Consider the following 13,615-nt stretch of genomic DNA (forward strand, 5'->3'; position numbering starts at 1 on the left):
CCGCCGGCCGCGGAGGAACCAATGGTAGCCCTGCAAACCGGCCCCCCCGCCCCCCGCCGGCCTGCGGCAGCCCTAGGCGTCTCTCCGCTGCTCCCCAAGGCGCCTGTAGCGCCCCCAAGAATGGGCTGGTTTCTGCTCTAGGGTCACATTCTATCACGTCGAAGAAGCTGCCCCCTCCCTCCTAACACCCACCCCTTCCTCCTCTTCCTCTCCACACACAAATGCGGGCGTGGGGGCTGGGGGGGGGGGGGACGTTGTTCTGGTCCCTTTAATCGGACTTTTGAAACAGCCTTGCAGTGATCAGGAACTTAAACGTCCGGGATATAACCTTTATCTCTGGATATCCGAGCTTGCTATTTTCTAAAATCGCTCTCCTTATTTTTCACTTAAGGGATCTGTTTCAAAATTGCACGAGCCTACCTCATCTTCCAGTAATCTACCCGTCATTCTCGGATCTTACATACAGGGGCAGGAGTGTAAGGATCAATTTTGAAAAAGCCCAAGTTGGTCGTATTTTGGCATGATACAACCTACAGAATGTGCGAAATTAGAGGGACTAAAGAGGAATCGGTGTGGGTTTTTTTGTGGGTTCCCCTATCGGGGCCCCTGGCATGCCGGGCTGGATGGAGGGAGAGGGCCTCGGAGAGCTAAGGAGACGGGTGGGGGGGCGGGGGACCGCGTTTGAAGTTAGGTCGGGCCAGCTGCTGTTCTCCTTAATAACAAGAGGGGAAAGGAGGGAGGGAGGGAGAGATTGAAAGGAGGAGGGGAGGGACGGGAGGGGAGGGAAGGGGAGGAGGAACCGGAGAGGGGAGCGAGGCGAGAGGGAGGAGAACTAACTGCCCAGCCAGTTTGCGTCACTGCCTCTCAGAGCAGAGAAGAGCGAGCAGGGGAGAGCGAGACAACTTTGAAGGGGAGGGCAGGCAGAGTCAGCAGCCCCCGAGGCTCTCCTCTCCCACCGCCCATCCCTTTCCTCTCTTCTCCCCCAGCCTCTCTCTCTCTCTGCCCCATAACTTTTCTCCCGAAAACCCCCTACCTAGCCAAAGGAAGGAGGTAAGGGGAACCCTCTCCCCTCCCCCCTCCAAAAACCCCCAATTTTCCAGTCCGGAGAAAGCAGGGAGCGAGCGGGCACCCGGCTGGCCATGGAGCTGCTGTGCTGCGAGGTGGACCCGGTCCGCAGGGCCGTGCCGGACGCCAACCTGCTCTACGATGACCGCGTTTTGCAGAACTTGCTCACCATCGAGGAGCGCTACCTTCCCCAGTGCTCCTACTTCAAATGCGTGCAGAAGGACATCCAGCCCTACATGCGCAGGATGGTGGCCACCTGGATGCTGGAGGTAGGTCTGCAGATAGGATACTCGCTCCCCCCACCCCACTCCACCCCAGCGCAGGGAACCTAAAACTTGGAGAGGGCAGGCTCCGCGCTCGCCTCCCCGCTCCTGTGCGCGAGGTTACCCCGAGCCCTTTGGCGAGACGCGTGGCTTCATTTCTGTTCCTTGCAGGATGCAAGGCTAACTGGGGGAGGGGGAAGGGGATAGGGAAGGGAGGAGGAAAATCTGGGATAAACGAGGCTGTCCTGGAGCGGGGGTGGGGGAGCATCCCGCGCGCGTGTGCCTGCATGTGGCTGCCTCTTCTTCCCACCCCCAGCCGACCTGTCTTTTGCGAGGCCGCCACTGCTTTCGGTGCAGTGAAGAAGGGAGTAGGAGCGTGAAATCGGGACCCAAACGTAAAAAAAGCCAAAAAGCAGCCCCCCAAAAGCCAGAGAAAATTCGTCCTAGCCTCAGGTCCCCGCATGTGGTCGCGACTCCGCGTTGGCACTTAAGGGGGGGGGGGAGAGAAAGAGGGAGGGGGAGGAGGGAGGAGGAGAGAACCGGAGAATTCAGGAGCCCCGGAAGTCGCATTGAAGAAACATGTGTTTTAGGGGAACCCAAAAGAACCACTTCTTTACCCTTGCTCCAAATCTTTGCCGAGCAAGCCGTGTGCCCACGTATGCACAGCTCTGGACCTGCCGTGGTTTCGCCATGTTGCTTTGCAAACTCCGGTTGGAAAGGCTGGAAAACGTCGCCCGCTCCCTCCTCGCACCCCATTATTCCGGCCACCCCACTTGTAATAGTGCCCTCTTCCCCAACCCCCACCTCAGGAAGGTTACTTACAGTTTGGCTTTCCAGTTTCCTCGCTGCGGAGATTTGGGTGGGGTAGGAAGGGGGGGGAGGAGGTGTGTGTGGGGGGAGATGTCGGGGCACCCCTAAAGGAGAGGTCAGAGTCCCCCGTGCCTCTCTCTGGAGGCTCCCCGTTCCTCGGCTTTCCCCCAGCTCGTCACCACGATCCCCAGTTTCTGCCCTTGTGGGCCGCAGCCGGACACTCTTGCCGCGGCGCTCACCCCTCCAAGTTTCCCCTCGGGATCCAAAGCCCCAGGGGTCGAGATACAGACCTTTCCGGCACCCGAAACCTCCGTTTCGGGAAGCCTGGATCCTCTTTGGGGTTTTCACGCCAAAAGGGCTTTTCTAGGATATTTCCTCGATTTTTCATTATTTTTTGAAACCGTCTCCCCATGCTCCCGAGTCCAGCCGCCGAGGCTGCGGCTCTTCCTCCTCTCCTCCCTCCCCCTCTCTTCCCCACCTCTCCCCACCCACCCCCCCAATAGCGGCGCCTGGGCCGCAGGGACCCCCCCGGACATTTTTTCCAATTGTCGGGAATGATAGAGCAGGGTCCGGGGATCCGAATGAGACCAAGAAGAAGACCCCCGGAGCCTCCAGAATATTTTTATTGATTTTTTGAAAAGATGACGAAATCCAAAAAAGAGAGTGTGAGCGAGTTAGAGTGAGCGGAGAAGTCAGTAGCCAAAGGGAGCGTCGCCGAGCCGGGCGGCTACTGCGCATTTGTTTGCCTCCTGGCTTCGGATGTTCAATTCACCTCTTTTTTTTACCTTCTTGGGGAATACCCCAGCACGGATGGACTATTTAGATTTACCCCGTTTTCCTTCTCTTTATTCTTATCACATAGCCTACTCCCCTCCCCCTCCCCACTCAAAAATTAAATATTTTTGCTTGTTTCCATAGGTTGTGCCTTTCATTTTTTTTTTTTTTTTGTCTTTTCCTGACACTATTCCCTCAACCCCCCAACCCTTCCCCACTCCCATTGTAGGTATGTGAGGAACAGAAGTGTGAAGAAGAGGTCTTCCCTTTGGCCATGAATTACCTGGACCGCTTCTTGGCTGGGGTCCCAACTCCTAAGACCCATCTGCAGCTCCTGGGTGCTGTCTGCATGTTCCTGGCCTCCAAGCTCAAAGAGACCATCCCTTTGACAGCAGAGAAGTTGTGCATTTACACCGACAACTCCATCAAGCCTCAGGAGCTGCTGGTAATGCCTACCTCCTTTCTTTTCTCCCTTTCTGCTCTTCCTTCCTTCTTTGCTCTCTCCTGTCCTGATAAGCTTCTGCCCACTGCTCCCCAAAGGAATCCTTAGGATCCCAAATTACCACATCGTTGGGATTTTCACACTTTAGGAGATACCGCTTTTAATACGAATTTTTTTGTGTTCCTACTGTGTGCCAGCCACCATGCTAAGCCCTGAGGCTACATCCACAAATAAGATCCCCGCGACATTTGTGTTGGGGGAATTCATTTGCACTTGTGTGTGTGCGCGTGTGTGCATGCATGGGTGTGTGTAGGGGAGACTTGGAACACGGTGATCACATTTTAATTAAATTCCAAATTTTCAACCACTGAATTTTGAGAAAATAGCTCAACTTCCCACATGGTAGGCATGTGTTCCCGTGGTAAAAGGGTGTTGTGGTGCGTCTCCTAAGAATCCAGAGTTCAAAGGTAATGTCTTATCTGTCTATAAATTTTCAAGATACCTGCACATAGTAGCTGTTCACTAAATATCAGCTCACTGACGTTTGAGCCAAGTCAGAATTTGTCCTTTAATTGGAGGAATCTGAGGCCTGGTTCCCGGGGAGGCCGGCGATGACCTCTGTATGGTGACAGGGGTCCTGTCTTGACTCAGGTTTTCTAACAGCAAACCTTTTCCCCACCCAGTCTAACTCATTTTCCCCACAGCTTCACACTCAAGGCGTCCATGTGGCAGCAGTGTGGAATGGTAGAGTGGTTCCCAAGCCCACCTTCTGTGGTCTGCACACCTTTTCTCCGCACTGTTTGGAAGAGCCCCCTCCCCCACCTCCTTCTGATCGCCCCTCCCCCTTCCTACTGGGAAGGCCTGCACAAAGTCCACAGGGCTAGGACTGGCTCCCAGAACTGAGCTCTTTGTGAAAAGGCCTTCCTTTCTGGGGCTGTGCTGCCATCTAGTGGCAGACATGTGCAAGGTTGGGGGAGGAATTGCGGGGAATGTAGAGAGGGGCATGAATGACTTCACCTTTGAACCGCTGCCAGATTTCAGCTGCTTCTGGTTTGGTCCGGGAGGCCCAGAAAGGTGCTTTCTTCTGGGAGATCTGCTTCCTTTAATAATAGTACAAGACGAGTGGTTTATTTCACACTCCCCTGTGAGAAGAAAGGGCTGGAATTTCAAGCCATCTTAGAAGACACTGGTTGTGTAGTAATTTTACCAGTTTTTTTTTTTTTTTTTTTCCTCTTTTTAAACCCCAATCCTCTGTAAAAAGCCAAGGGGGACTTTAAAGCATGTAAAGGAAAAGTCGTTAGAGTTCATCACCAGTTTGTTTTTCTCAACGGGAAACCAGGAAAATGAATCTTCCATTTGGCTCATTTGTTTCAACGTGATGGTGGGTCGTGGTGTTCTTTGGCACCCGTTTTTCCAGGACCGGCCAAGCCAATTCATGTTGCTTCACAAGCACCCTGCCTTGTCCCCCTTTCCCTGTCTCTTGATCCCAGAAGGTGGGAGGTACAGGAATCCTCCTATTTACTTATGAGAAATCTGAGGCTCTGGAAGGGGAAGGGAGTCCCCTCAGATCACACAGCCACCTAGTGCTACAGGAGGGGACTGGGGCTCTGGTTGCTGGTGTAGCAAATGGAAGAGAGCCGGGGTTCTTAGGGTGAATGGGAGAGTAGCGTGCACTGGCACGGTGGTCTCTTCCTGTCTCTTCTGAAGATGATTAATGGATAGGCCTGTTTTCCCTCTGATCGCACGTAGTTTTAAAGTTTCCTTTCTGGTCTGTTGGACTCTGAACACAATTCCCCAAATGTATCTCAGTAAGGGAGAAAAAAGGATTTTCACTAGGTGGACCAATGGTGAGAAGTCCATGAGAGAGGGGGTCATATTGTCCCCCCTCAGCATTTGGACTGAGGGGTTCCATGACTTTGCCCAGGCACCTTCACTTTGCCCTGTTCAACCTCCAGCTGCAGCATGGGGTTGCTAATGACCATCCTGGTGGGTCCTCCAGTCTCGGTGACAGAGGCCTATGAAACATGTCACCAGGGAACATGTCCCAGAGTGCCAGGGAAAGGGCACTCTCCTGGCCGAATGTCATTTCCCCAAGACTTCTGCATTATGTGTCGAGGGGAAAGTTTTAAAGCTGAGAAAAGTGGCACTTATTGGCACCAATTACAAGTAAATTGGTTGCCAAGGAGTTGAGCCAAGGAACCTTATTTTGAGCTTTATCTGTGTGCATCATTTTCCCCTGAGGATTAAAAAAGACTATTAATCCAGCGATAGAGACCTGTACAATAAATTACTACCTAAGGGCCACAATGACCTTGGCAGTGCCTTGTAAGTTCAGCTTTCTTGGGGGGGGGGGGCAACAGGACTGCATGGAGGTCCATGTTGGCTGGGGGGGTGGGGGGAGCCGAAGAGGAAAAGAACTAGGAAAAAGTAGAATCTTGGCAACAGCTACCTGGGCTCTCATTATTTTTGGTGGAGCCTCACATTTGAGGCAGAAGAAGAGATGCCAGTGACTTCCAGGCTTTGGGGGGGGGGGGGTGGGGGGCTTGGACAAATGGGCCCACCTCAGGATCCAGCAGCATCCTCCTGAACATCATTAGAACTGGTCCGGACCCCAGCCCCTGGTCCCTGACACCAGGTCAGCCTTTGGGTTTTATACTCTTGTCTCCCTCCCTCCCTCCCTCATCAGGAGTGGGAGCTGGTGGTGTTGGGGAAGTTGAAGTGGAACCTGGCGGCTGTCACTCCTCATGACTTCATCGAGCACATCCTTCGCAAGCTGCCCCAGCCCAGCGAGAAGTTGTCTCTGATCCGCAAGCATGCGCAGACCTTCATTGCTCTGTGTGCTACCGGTAGGAGCAGGCTGGAGCCGGAGGGGGCCTTGTGGGGGGCGGGGACACAGGCTGAAGAGCCCTTTGGGGGGTGGTCAGGGAGAGACTGATGGGGGTACTAACTGGCATGGGCTTAGGGGTTCAGGAGAGGGGTGGTCCCAAGTAATCTAGAGTACAAGGTTTTCATGCCCAGGTTGTGTGTTCTTTATTTTATCTGAGCTGGTGTATTCTTTTTTTCTACTAAACTCATAAATGGTTTATGAGGACAGGTGTGGTAAGCGGAAAAAAAAAAGTGCCTGTTAAAATATTCTTTATGATGTCTAAAGTGCTCTTTGAAGATTATATATACTGCTCTCTGGTTGTGTTTAAATCTTTAATCTTTTGAGGAAAAGGATGCTTGGAGATAAGGCCAAGAGGAAATTTGGGGGGGGGGGTGGGGGCAAATATAGGTTAAAGGAACACTGTCTTGATAAATACGCTGCCTGCCCTGATAAGCAGTAAGGGAGGTTGAAGGAGTTCTCTTTACTGTAGGGCACTTACTGCTGGGTAACTGGTGGATGGGGGAGTGAACCTGGCTGGCTCTCATCAAGGACTCACCTTCTGAGCACTAAGTTCTGCTGCCCTCCCTTTAAGTGCTGCTGTTTTGAGTTGGTTGCAGCCTTTACCAGCAAGCGCAAGTGGCTTTTTCATATTAAAAGCTTTCCACCCACCACGTTGATCCCACAATTGATACATAGTTCTTACTGGCCCATTTGCTTTGCATTTCCCTAATAAACTAAAGGCAGTGGTTTGACAACTGTCTCATTAAACTGAGCCTTGGCCAGTTTCTACTATTTTTGTTCCTTGGTAGTGGCCATGGGAGAGACCCTGAAACCTTAGTCATAGGTAAAGACATCATAGGTAAAGAACTGACTGGGCAGGTCTTTTGTTTTGTGGTGGAGGGGGGGTTGGGGGGGAGTTGGGGGGGGGGTATCCAGAGGGTTCAGCCCAAGTTCGCTAAGAGTTGTTGAATTTTAGAGATGGGACTCCTGGGTTACCTTTTTCCAATGTTTTGTTACATGTTATTTGTAAGTATGTACAAATGGATCACACAATATGCAATAGTGTATATGCTCTGTGTTCTCAGTCAAAAGTTCAGGCTTTGCTACTTATCACTGGATGACCTTGGACGGCTGCTTAACCTCTCTGAACTTGAGCTTCTTCATCTGCAAAACACACCTGTTGATACATGATCTTAACAGCCTTTTCAGGGTGGTTAGGAAAACAAAAATCAGAAAGAGACAATGTGCAAAGAGGTACTTTATGAACCAAGGAACGTGTAGACAATGTGTTGTGGTACTAATTGTGAAAATGCCACCATCTCCATGTTTAAGTGTTGCAACTGCCTTAATCCAATTCAACAGGACCCCTTACTCTCTGCCTTCCCTGGCGTGAATGTAGGGTTCCCAGCCACCCACATTTGATTCTAGGGCTTAGATTTTTTCTCACCGGTTTTCTGTAGTCCTGCCCTTCCAGATCCAGACTGGGCCCATGGCCATGTTAATGTGTCCTGTGCCCCTTTATGAGAGAGTAAGCTGTCCTTCCTGCAGCCCTGAGGGGGCCATTCTTCAGAGCCCCCGTGGATACCTTGCTGACTTTTAGACAGTAGCCATTCTTTTGCTTCCTCGCTTCTCTTGCTGTCTGGCCTGGGGCCCTAGAGGTCAATCCCTCATTGACTTGTCATTTTGTCTCCCAGGCCCTGCTGTCCCTTCGTCTCCATTGTCATGATTCACTGTGGGGGAGGGGTCAACCAGTCCTTTTTTCTCTAGCCCTAGGACCCCCGACCCTCTGACCCGAAGCTCCCCCATTGCCCAGCTGTTAGCCAGAATTCTGCTTTGACCTTGTCTCTTGACTGACAGATCTTTTGGGGTCTGTCCACCCATTCCCCATTCTGATCTCTGATTGGGGTAGGGATGGTAGGTGGAATTATCCAGGCATGGGCAGATCCCCAGCTTCTGTAAAGGCCCATTCTCTAAAATTGGGGGGTCCCATCCCCCCACTTCTGGCCTTCTTGCCCAGATCCTTGGGGTGGCTGCCAACTTTGGGGCCAGAATAAGGAGCTGGAACTCAGGCACTGAGGACAGAGGTCCAAGGAGTGGCACAGGAAGTCACGAAGACTGCCTTTGGGGAGCCATGAGCTAGCTCTGGGCAAGGTCTAAGAAAGGATACAGGGAATAACTCCAACTAAATGAAGACCACCAGCCATGTACTAAGCCTTAGGTGTGGACTGGTCAGGGCAGAGGGGGCTCCTCAGAACTTTCCTGAGTCTAGGAAGGATGGCTGTGTCTCACAAGGCTTTTCTTTCTAGATCTGTGCTTGAGTCTGTATGAATGACCAAGTTACATAGAATCCTCACTTTGTGGAGTTTTATACCAGATGGCCTGATGGTATAAAAGCCCAGATCTACTTTTCTTGGAGGAAACACCTTCCAATTAGATGAAACGCATCCTTTTGGGGCCAGGGTGTGACAAATGGTTGAGTGCCTAGGACTGTCTGGCAAGCGGCAGGCACAAGGTAACTGAGAACCAAAGGTAGGTGATACCGAGGAGGTCCAGTTTGCTCCTTGCACCTCACGCCTCTGTCCTTGTCCCCCAATCCTGGATATTCTGCCCTGAAGCCCAAGAGGCACCTGTGGCTGGGGTCTTGCAGACTTACAGTGGGTCTGGAGGAGATGGTAGCCAATCCTCTAGGCTGTGTGGCTAGTTTATGGGATAAGTTGGTTGTGAAAGAGCTGGCAGTAGTTCCTCAGTCTGTGCGGGGAGTGCATGTGTGTGTGTGAAAGGGGAAGAGAGAGCAGGAGAGCAGAGAGGGGCCATGAGAAGGGGAGCGAGTCTGCAGTTTTCCTTAGGGGCTAGAGGGTAAGATGGTGGCAAGGCAGAGAGATGCCCTTCTCTCCCCCCCCCCCCCCCCAACTCATCTCAAAATGGCTTCTGGCAGGAGAGACTGCCTCCACCTGCCTGGTGTCCCTCTCTGGGCCAGTCATGGTTAGTGAAGGCACTGGAGGGAGAGGGAGACCTTCATAACTGACAGCCCCTGGCATTCCCTTTCCTGGAGCTTTTGATCCTGGGGAAGCAGGACTGGGCCTTAGTGCCCCCCTGGTCGTAGGTGTGATGGTAGAGTCCCCCAGGTCTGCAAATGAGGAAAGAAGTACCGTTTAATACGACTCAAGATCGCACTCTGGCACTGGAGGATTCTTGATGCGGGATCTCACGCTCAACAGATGATTCCAGTTAGTCTAGAAACGCCAATGATACTGAGTTTGAACTTGGTGTGGGGGTGGGGTGGAGGTGCTTAACCTCCCTAGCTATGCATGGTATCCCACATCTCCCTCTTTTTGCCTCGGGCCCCACCTCAAGGTGTTTTGCTTATTAGCTCTTTGCAGCATGCACTTGAGTAGCCCCACCCAAGGCTCCCCACCCTGAGGCCTGAGCCCTGGAGCCCCAATGAAGCCCCAGTGAAGCCCCAGTGATGATAACTGCTGTATTTCCAGCCTTCCTGGCTTTACGCAAAGGCGTTTCATAACCTTCTATCATAAGATAGAATTATAGCCGGGGCCCGGAGAAGGTAGGTGGGTTGGCCCCTTACCCCAAAAAGGTTTGCCCTGGCGGCTGCCAGGTGGGAAGAATTTAAGCCACCTTCCTGTCTCTGTGTTGCCCCCACAGCTGACAGGGCGCGGAGCTGAGGGGAAGTGGCGTGGGCAGCCGACAGTGTCAGTTCTGCAGGCGCATCCCGTGGGGACCAGCAGTGTGGCAGGGCTATCTCACTTCCCTTCTGGCCGGACAATGAATGAGGAGTAGGCTGCTTGCTGTTCTCCAGCCGTCTCCCTCCCCTCCTCCTGCCACCTAGGCCTTTGGAGTTATATTAGTGTTCCATGTCACCGTGGTCCTTCCCCACAAGGACAGGGTGTGCTGAACCTATTCCAGGGGTGGTAGGTGAGGTGTGTGCTGCGGCCATCACCTGCTGGCCAATGAGCATCTGGGATTCTGGCCTTTTAACCTTCCACCTTGCTGCAGGTGGGAGGAGGGGGAGAGATGGGGGAAATGGGAAAGGGGGGGGCTTCCCTGTTGGTCTTAAGCCTCAGACTGAGTATCTCCCGCCCCCTAGTGGTGGTCAGAAGCAAGGCCATCACTCTTCTGCTTCAAGGCCTCCACATCGTAGCCAAAACAATCTGCACTAAACTTACGTGCAGGGCCATCTAATCTGTGGTTTTAGACCTGCTTAGCTCAGACTCTTTCTTCAGCGAAATTTTACCAAGACCTGCAGATAGCGAGTTGATGAATATGGAGCCCTCTCTGCCCTTGCCCAGATTAAGAAGCCCAGTGGGGCCCCCAGAGTGCCTCTGGTGGTCTTGGGAAGTTAAGTGGGTTGTACAGGCCACACAGATCACTGGTGCCATGGCTAGGAGTCTCTGACTCCTGAGCTAGGGCTTGCTTTTGGGGGCTTTTCTCCCACTTCTGATAGGAAAATCACCCTGTGTTCCTTAGTGGGATGTGGGAGGTGGCCTTGAGGAGCTGTTCACATTCTGGTAAGTTATAAAGAGCACTGGGTCTACAGTCCAGAAGTCCCGACCTTAACCCCAGGCCCAGCACTGGACATGGGACAAGTCACCTAACCTCTCAAGAATTCATTGATTCACTTGTGAAAGGAAGTGTTTTGAAACAGATGAGTTTTACGGTTTATTAATACCTCACCACTACTGCTACATGGATGAGTAAGCAACCAGTAGAGCTGGGGTTCCCCCAAGGTGTGCCCCTTGCCTCCACCACCTCCCCGGGAGGGGGGAACATCATGTCAGAGGCTTCCGGTATGTGGGCATTGCTCTTTGGCTCTGGGCAAACCGCAGCTGAGTGGATATGGGGCACATCGGGGAGACCATTGCCAACTTCTGTATTCCATTCATCGTATGGGGGCCTCATTTTCTCCCACTCCTGACAAACCAGCATGAGGCTTCAGGGACTCAGTGAGGTCATTTCTGGGACCCACAACACAAGTGACAGTGAAAGATTCTCCAGGCGGCACAGAGCCTTTCTTCTTGGCGGTCTTGGTGCCCTTGGCCTGCTGTCAGCATCCGCCTGTTGCCCAGGGATGCTGGGCACCTTCCTCCTCTCCCCTGCCGATGCTAAACAGAATCTCCAACAGTCAGAATTCCCCTTCACGGTTCCGTTGGAGGTTCCCGTGGTCAGAATAGTGATGGTGATGACACTTGATAGCTTACCACGAGCCAAGCACAGTGCTTTTACATGGATCATTTTAGTTGAGTCCTCAGAACAACCCTACCAGGTGGGTATAATTATTCTTCTAATTTGCTGGTGAGAAAATGGAAGCTCATAGGGTTCAGGTAACTTGTCCATCTTCACACGGCTGGTAGGTGGTGGGTCATCGGCCTCCACATCTCCATCTTACAGTTCTTGCAGCTGCTTGGCCCAAATCCTTCTCATGCCCTCGGAGAGTGTCCTCCTAAGTATCTTCATGCTCCTGTCCCCTTGACCACCCCCTTTCTTTGAGAAGTTTTTTTATAAGCTACCCATGTAGTATGTACTTAGCCATTTAGAAGGCACCATGCTGTATTATATTACTATGCTTTTCAACTGGGGCGGCAGATTAATCCATGCTGCCTGGAACGGGGAGGAACCCTTTGTGCTTTGTCAGAATGGATCACTGGTCAGTTCATTGCCTCTCACTCTGCTGCAGAGGAAGGAGGGTGCTCAGGATGTTACCTCTTACCTTTTCAGGTGGGCAACTGAGGCTAGAGAGAGACCCTTGCCCCTGAATATGCCTCTGCACCAAGATACAACCTGTTGGTATTTTTGACCAAGACATGTAGAGATTTCTAAGAGATTTTTACTTGGTATTTTCTTTTTGCTGAAATAGAATAATATTAAGAGAAAGTATTATAAAATTGCTTACCATTTCTTCCATCTAACTGCGGGAAAGTTTAAAATGTTTTCTGTGAATCCTCCTGCTTCAACCACATGCATGTGCATGTATGTACATTTATTTAGATGTTTCTGGGAGGTTGTATTCTTGGTCATAGCGTGCATGCCATCTGATTTTTCTGTCCAGCCCCCCTGCCCAAGTGGATCTGGTGAACACTTTTCAAGCCAAAGTTTATGGTTTCCAGGAGTGGCTGAATGGGCTGGGTGAAACCTTCCACGGGTGAGCGTGGAGGTTAGCTAACTAGAGCTAGTACGAGGACATGACCCTTCAGATGTTTTATTCTGGTGTTTTCTTCCTCTGCTGTTTCCCCACCAGCAGAGAGGGGTTGTCCCTGAGCCTAGTCCTGGGGCAGCCCCTGATGCCGTGAGGAACTAGCACTGCTGTCTGTGGAGAGAGATGCCTCGTGACTTTGTTGGCTGACGGAAGCTATGCTCTGTTCTAGTGATTCTCGCTTGTCCTTTTCTCGGGGGTGGCTCTTCTAGATCCTTAAGGAAGAGCAAAGTAGAGCTGGAAGGCACCTGGGAGATGAGCCAGCCTGCTGTCTCCCAACTTTTTGACCTAAGCCGTGAAGAAAGAAAATACATTTTATAACATAACTCAGGATGTACATAAATGTACATCAGACTGATACAAAAGTTTTTCAAGAGGATATTTACTTCTACTACATGATTACTTCCTGATACTTTCTATCTTGTTCTGTTCCGTTAAACAGCAACAAAAACAACCCACAAATGGGTTTCATGACCCAACAATGAGCTGCAACACTGGAAGTCAGAAAAACACCGATCCAACCCCACCCTTTATTAGACAGATGGAGTGTCAGGGACTGGAGGAGGAAGTGACTCACCCAAGGTCCCACAATGTGGATCTGGTTTTCAGTTCTAATGTCACCTCCTTTGGACTTACCCAGAGGAGAGCCTGGCAGGTGCTCAGGAATCTAGTAGGAGACCCTGGTTTGCCGCTGTGGTGGGTGGCAGAGGAGAAGAGCAGTGACTGGCCCAGCTTCCGGCAGCTCTTCCCTTGCTGCGGGAGCACTCCCCAGTCTGAGCTGCCAAGAGGCAGCTGTGTTCTTGTCCATGATGCTCCCCAATTCCAGGAGGCAGGGGACCGTATCCCTAGGAGGATGCCCTTCAGCATTTTCCTAGCAAAACAAGAAGGGACGTAGAGTCCTTACAGCAACCTTAGCACCTGCTGCACCCCAGGACCACCCTGTAAATACCCCCTGGCTTCCAGAAGTTAATTAGTTTGCTAAAATTGGAAGTGAGTTTTGCGTGCAGCAGCGTGACAAAAGACAGGCATGTATGAGGTGTGCTTCCCGGTCTGAGGCCTGGGACAGAGGAAAGGGAGGGCCAGGGATATCCTCCTGTCCTTCCCTGCCAGATGCTCCCACCCAGGGCCTTTGTGGGCTCAAGGCCATGGGCTGGCTGCCTCCTCTGCATTATGAATGTCACAGGGGGAAG

The 13,615-nt window shown here is 51.9% G+C and overlaps 1 protein-coding gene across 1 annotated transcript in view; it reads left to right on the forward strand.

The window, feature by feature from the left end:
• The first annotated feature begins 828 nt into the window (after window positions 1-828).
• Window positions 829-13,615, forward strand: part of CCND2 (cyclin D2) — a 30,574-nt gene continuing 17,787 nt past the window's right edge. Inside the window, exons 1-3 of the mRNA XM_007089662.3 lie at window positions 829-1,334; window positions 3,142-3,357; window positions 6,041-6,200. Coding sequence (XP_007089724.1) covers window positions 1,140-1,334; window positions 3,142-3,357; window positions 6,041-6,200 — 571 coding nt within the window. The 5' untranslated portion in view covers window positions 829-1,139. The remainder of the gene's footprint in view (window positions 1,335-3,141; window positions 3,358-6,040; window positions 6,201-13,615) is intronic.

The sequence above is a fragment of the Panthera tigris genome, chromosome B4, assembly GCF_018350195.1.
Source record: "Panthera tigris isolate Pti1 chromosome B4, P.tigris_Pti1_mat1.1, whole genome shotgun sequence".
In the NCBI taxonomy this organism is placed as follows: domain Eukaryota; kingdom Metazoa; phylum Chordata; class Mammalia; order Carnivora; family Felidae; genus Panthera; species Panthera tigris.